Source organism: Cornus florida, unplaced genomic scaffold (genome assembly GCF_030987335.1).
Source record: "Cornus florida cultivar Cherokee Brave unplaced genomic scaffold, ASM3098733v1 CherokeeBrave_3.0.0_Hap2_Chr09, whole genome shotgun sequence".
NCBI lineage: Eukaryota > Viridiplantae > Streptophyta > Magnoliopsida > Cornales > Cornaceae > Cornus > Cornus florida.
In genome coordinates this window covers 82749726-82756120 of record NW_026775579.1, presented here as the reverse complement: position 1 = coordinate 82756120, position 6395 = coordinate 82749726, and the positions used below count along the sequence as shown (strand labels likewise).

Genomic DNA, 6395 nt, shown 5'->3' with positions numbered 1-6395 from the left:
AAAAAATAGTTGAGGCATTGTTTAAAATGGGGAAAAAAAAAAAAAAAATACTTCAAGTTACAACACTTTCAGCCATCAAATTATAACACATGTTCACATTTTAAGTGTTGAGCTACATGATTTTTTCATTTTCTTTTTTGGGTAAGTAAAAATACCTTGAAAAAATAAGTCAAAGTTTGATGCACAAAAACAGTAGTAGTACAAGAAGTAAAACGGCAAGTTTGGAGAGAAATAGAAACATGTCTGCGGAACTGTAAGTTATAAATATATATTTTTTACTAGTTATAATTACAAACAAGTTGAAGTGTTAATTTAATCTATAAAATATTAACTAAAATTATTTATCAAAAAAACCAAGTTCCCATTTGCGGCTTGTTGCCACCTTTCCTTGTTTAAAACCTCTTTATCCATCTATATAAAGCCCCACCTTCTCTATCCTTTTGTACTAATCCATCCAATCTCTCTCTACATATTTCTCTCTCTCTCTCTCTCTCTCTCTAAAAAAACTCTCTCTCTCCCTCATCAAATCGAAGCCTTTTTGAATCAATCAATCAGAATCTCTCCTATTTCCTGGAATGGATGGTAAAGGTAGAGGAGGTAGAGCTTGTGATTCTGCAACCATTCAAAGTGAAAAGGAGGAGATGGACCCGAGCCTGAGGAGAGGTCCATGGACGGTTGAAGAAGACTTCACCCTCATCAATTACATCTCCAAACATGGCGAAGGTCGCTGGAATTCTCTCGCTCGTTGTGCAGGTAATATCTATAGACATCTATACATACGTGTTTAATTTTTAGTGTTCGGATCCTTTGCTGTTACAACTTGCGTGTTGTAATAGCCAGATCGTTCACTGCAGTATAACATGCGTGTTGACAAGGGTTTGAACTCCTAATTCTACTACCAACAAATTTGCAAAACAACAAGTTTGAAACGTAAGCTTCAATAAACCAAAGGTGCAAAAGTTGTTTATTTCTTTCTCAACTTATTGCGGTGTTTCTCATCTAAATATTCTATAGTTTATATATAGCAAGGGGGAGCTATTTACAACCATAAACAAATATATACAGAACAAAAGCAAATATATACAGAACAAAAGCATATACACGGCACTACACAAATTATATTCTCTTGGGTGCTGATGATGAGATATAGCCATATGTAGTATACAAATATCTTTAACCTTACCATATAAAGGAAAAAAATAAAAGTAAATCAAGCAACCAAAATAAAAATTAATTTTACTGGAACTAGCTTACAAGAACTTTACTAAATATTATTTATTACATGCATTTATGAAATTAATTAAATCAAAATTCAATGAAACAGGTCTCAATCGAACCGGAAAGAGCTGCAGATTAAGGTGGCTGAACTATCTCCGGCCCGACGTCCGACGTGGGAACATCACCCTCGAGGAACAACTTCTCATTCTCGAGCTTCATTCTCGTTGGGGCAATAGGTATACATATATATACATAATATCACACATATATAAATATACCAATTCATTTTTGATTTATTAATATGAACTTGAGACTAATTCTATATATAGGTGGTCGAAAATTGCACAACACTTGCCGGGTAGGACTGATAATGAGATAAAGAACTATTGGAGGACTAGAGTGCAAAAGCACGCAAAGCAGCTCAAATGTGACGTGAACAGCAAGCAATTCAAGGACACCATGCGCTACCTCTGGATGCCAAGGCTGGTCGAGAGAATTCAGGTGGCTGCCGGAGCATCCTCCACAGCTGCCACCGCCCCCACCGCCAACGCCTACCACCTCAACACCACCGCCGACCAATTGGTTCTGCCACCCACCGGAATGGTACAGGTCAACCATGGTTTCACGCCGGAGAATTCCAGCACGGCAGCATCGTCAGACTCGTTCGGGACCACGCCGGTGTCTGACCTGACTGATTATTACAATTTTCCGGTCAACGGTAACCAGGTTAATCAGGATTATTACCAAGTTAATCAGGCGGGTTTTCAAGAATCCCTAATCAGCCCCTCTGGTTACATTAACCATGGGTTGGATTTCCAAGCCATGGAGCAGAACCAACAGTGGATTGACGGCGGCAGGGACATACCGGACAATCTTTGGAATGTTGAGGACATTTGGGTCTTACAACAGCAGCTCAGCAACACTACCATGTGAAAAATCAAACCAAAAATGTGGAGAGAGGGGGCATAATTTTATTGTAGAGCTAGAGATATTGTTGAGAAACTATACAAATTAATGAATGATTTTAGGACACAAATAGAATTTGTGGAGAAGGAGAGGTCAAATTGTGGATTAAGTCTAAATATGTTTGTGCTTTTTTTTTTTTCTTTTTTTTTTTTTCTGCGCTTGGAGGGTGTGGGGGTAAATTTGTAATTTGCTTTCTGATATCATTCTTTGAAATTGACTTTTGTACTTTTAAAGTTAATATTATATTGTTGTAGCTGTGAATAATTGGTTCCACTATCTGCTTTTTATGCCCTAAATATGTTATTTTAAGGTTCACTTTTGTTGCGGAATTGTTGTAAAATAGTCTATGGGGTCTGAACCAATCCAAAAGACTCCTGTCCTTGGAAAAGCAAAAAAAAATAAAAATAAAAACAAAAACAAAAACACAAGCAAAAACACAAGGCCAAAGCAATGATTTTTAGGGACTTAGAATTATATATTATATTAATGTAACCCAATCGAGTGGAGTGATTGCCACGTGAGTGGCTTCTTAGCTCATGTGACCCACTAATATTCTATGATTTTTATTTCTTTTTATTTGCTTATTTGTTATTGTACGGAAAAATTTTTGCCTTCAAAAGTTTGGAACTCTCTTTAGTGGACAACACATGTATACTAATATAATATTAGATCGATATTGGAACATATCAACTTAAATTGGTATAGAATATATGATTATTAGATTATGTACCCTAATTGTGTTTCTCATGCGGGTCAATTAGAAATTAAGTTAACATGATACATAAATATGTGATTTGTTAAGTTTTTGTTCTTTTAACAAACTTATTAAAATGAAATTTGAAAGCAAAACATAGATTAAGATGTAATATTAAATCATACATGAATAAGATGAGTTAGAAGACTAGAATTGTCGGCGGACGTATAAATTTTGAACTCAATTGTATTTGAATTCATATGATAATTTGAATATGAATTGAAAATTTAATATAATATTTCAAAATGCCGTGCAATTATAATAAATTATTATTTAAATAAATTAAACATCAATAACGGATCCGATCAAATATTTTATAAATATATAGATATGTGATGTATATTATTGACAAAGTATCAAAATGTTTTAAACATCATTTTTTTTTTCTGTCTCTAATTTTTTTACTCTATTTTTTTTTTCTTTTACAAAGATATATATATATATATATATATATATATATGTACACTTTTATCCATTTGTTTTTGTTATTTTTTATTATTTTTTTGTTTGTTTGTTTTTGCTTCTGTCTCTTTATAGTTGTTTACTTTAGCCGTCTCTTTGAACATTAAATTGGATTTTTAAAAAAATTAGTTTTTTTTTTAGGCAAAGGTGTGATTATTGTTATATATAAATGTATATATATCTTAGATTTATAGGGATATTTTTGTAATTAAGAATATTGAAGTGGCAAGAACATATTTATATATATATATATATATCTTAGATTTATAGGGATATTTTTGTAATTAAGAATATTGAAGTGACGAGAACAAAAAGGTGACGAAAACGTGTTGAAATAGTATATTGATAGAGAGAGAGTTTTTTTAGGGAAAGCCACCAAAGTGGTCCTAGACGAGAGAGAGGTGTTGAGGAGCTTCCACGTGTTGAGTCTAGAAAAGGTGAGCAGTAGTAGTAATATGGTTAGGCTTCCTAGACTGAAGCACTGAGAGCCGCAACCCTTGAAAGAGCGTTGCTGTGCTTTGCTGCGCCACAAGTTTCTCGATTTTTTTTTTGGCCGCCACGTAGGCCCCAAAACTATATTATATATATATATATATATATATATACATATATATATATATTCGAATAGCTAGCATTGTGTGTGTGACTGTGTGTTTATGTGAGTGTCGATATATAATTACAACTGGACTCCACTATTCGTCCATGACTCTTCTTACTGACACGTTCATTTTCTGTTCTTCTTTTCCCTCTCTACCTTTCACACTTTCATTTCATAGTTAGTGTTCTTTCCTGGTGTGGGCCCACTTTAACAGGACTTAGCTTGGAATGATTGATGTCCATATATGGGACCCTGGAATAGCCCAACTTCAGCTTTCTTGATTACACCTGACTGGGCCCAAATACACTCCTTACCGGTCCCACGGGTATATAAGACCACCTCTGATGCTAAAAAATAAAAAAATAAAAAAATAAAAAAATAAAAAAAAAAAAAAAAAAATAATTTGTACATGTTAAATTTATATTTTGTCAGGTGTTACCGTATCAAAATATTACATTTTAACAATTTTATTTCATACAAAATACTATTTTTTGACATAATCATTAATCTTTTTCAACTACTATTCCCACCATTCATATTTGTATCGGTAATATTAATATTAGGCATATTTTAAATCAAGTTGCAGATATTAGAAGGAAAGTAAAATTAAACCTAATTAAAAAGAAGCAAAAATCTAAAATATCTGGTCAAAAAAAAAAAAAAAAAAAAAAAAAAAAAAAACAACACAAAAGGAAAAAAGAGATAAAATAAAATGATATAAAAGAAAATCAAAAAATCAAAACCCATATCTTTTTATATGTATTATATTATATATATATATATGTATATTATATATATTAGATTATATTATTATTAAAAATATATATATTTTTAGGGCAAATCATTTCAGCTTCCCCAATCGCCTCCATTTCTATTATCGTTCTCTAACTCTGAAATTGCCCCCCTTCTTTTTCTCTCTGTGTAACTGCAAACTACAAAATCAACAAGAATCAAAAGTTCAAAACCTATATATTTTAGTTTATCTATCTTTATGCAAGAATCAAAAGTTGAAAACCTATTACCTATATCAAAACCCATATCGGCATATGATTTCAAATTGTTCAAAAAATCAAAACTCATATATTTCAGTTTCCATTGCTCGTTTTTCCAGTTAGGGTTCGCCGCTCGCAAGCTTCAGCCGCCGTCTCTCAACTCTCAAGCTTGCCCACCTTTCTCTGGTAACTTTTATTTTTTATTTTTTTATTTTTTTAAAATCAACTAATCAAGGTACAGATTCTTGTTTTGCAAACTAAATCCTATTTGGTGAAATTATATATATATATATATATATACCAAATCTGAACCCCCGCTTCTCTCTTTTTCTCTCTGAAATAACATTAGTTCTGGCAAAGTTAAAAATTGGCAACCCTTTTAGCACTGCATTGGAGATGCCCTAATTAAAGGTTGCATGTACTTTCTCACCTTTTAAAATAAATGCATTCATGTCCTTTTACGTTTTGTTTGGTTGAAAAGAAAAAATTAGATGGAAAAAACAATAAGGGATGGATGAGATATTCTTAAGGAAGATATTGGATAGAAGAAAAAATAATAAGCTTATAATTTACTATATTTGTTAAGAGAGAAAGAAATATAAAGTTTTAATTATTTTTACTATTCTATCAAATAATATTTCTAATATTGTAATTTATTGATGATAGTAGTGTAATTTAAAATTTGTATAATTTATGATAATATTTAATTTAAGGGTAAAGTACACCGACACCCCCCTGAGGTTTTCCATAAGGCCAATCATATACAACTTGAGTCATTTTTGGACAAAAACACCCTCTCAAGTTTGATATTGTTAACAAACACACCCCAATAGTCTCTAACATGTATTGAATTGACATTGTTGCCCTTTGACTTTTATATTGACCCATTTGAATGTGAAAATTACATTTTTAACCTCATCTAGGTTTAGTATGCACAAACCCATTTCTTTCCTTTTCTCTTCTCTCTGTTCTCTCTCTTCCTCCTCTTGCCGCCCTAACATCAGTTGCCCTTTTTCCCACAACATCACCGACACAAATTCTACCAAACCATCACCTCTTTATCCTTCCATTTTTTCTTTCTTTTATATACATATATATATCCATACACATATAACGGTGGCGATGACGGCGAGCTATTGACAAGGATTAATCGCACCGGTGAATCAGATGATCGATGATGATAAACTAGAGGCCTTTGATTTGGCTTGGTCGATTTCGTCTTCCGTTTTGGCGAGGGCGGCGATGGTGGCTCCAATGTCACCCTCATTAACTATGATGGTGGCAAAGTAGCCGTAGAAGGTTTCGATGTTCTTGTCGAACTCAACACCCACCACGATCTCACTTTCAGAGCGGCTGTCGCACCAGCTGATTGAGAATTTAATGGCCAAATTGGGGATTACTGTCA

At 32.9% G+C, this 6395-nt stretch overlaps 1 protein-coding gene across 1 annotated transcript; it reads left to right on the top strand.

Moving 5' to 3' along the window:
• Positions 1-462: 462 nt before the first annotated feature.
• On the top strand, positions 463-2457 carry LOC132274679 (transcription factor MYB108-like). Its single transcript, XM_059776004.1, has 3 exons — positions 463-753; positions 1325-1454; positions 1548-2457. The coding sequence occupies exons 1-3, from the start codon at positions 576-578 to the stop codon at positions 2149-2151; spliced, it is 912 nt and encodes a 303-aa protein (XP_059631987.1). The 5' UTR covers positions 463-575; the 3' UTR covers positions 2152-2457.
• The last annotated feature ends 3938 nt before the right edge of the window (positions 2458-6395 follow it).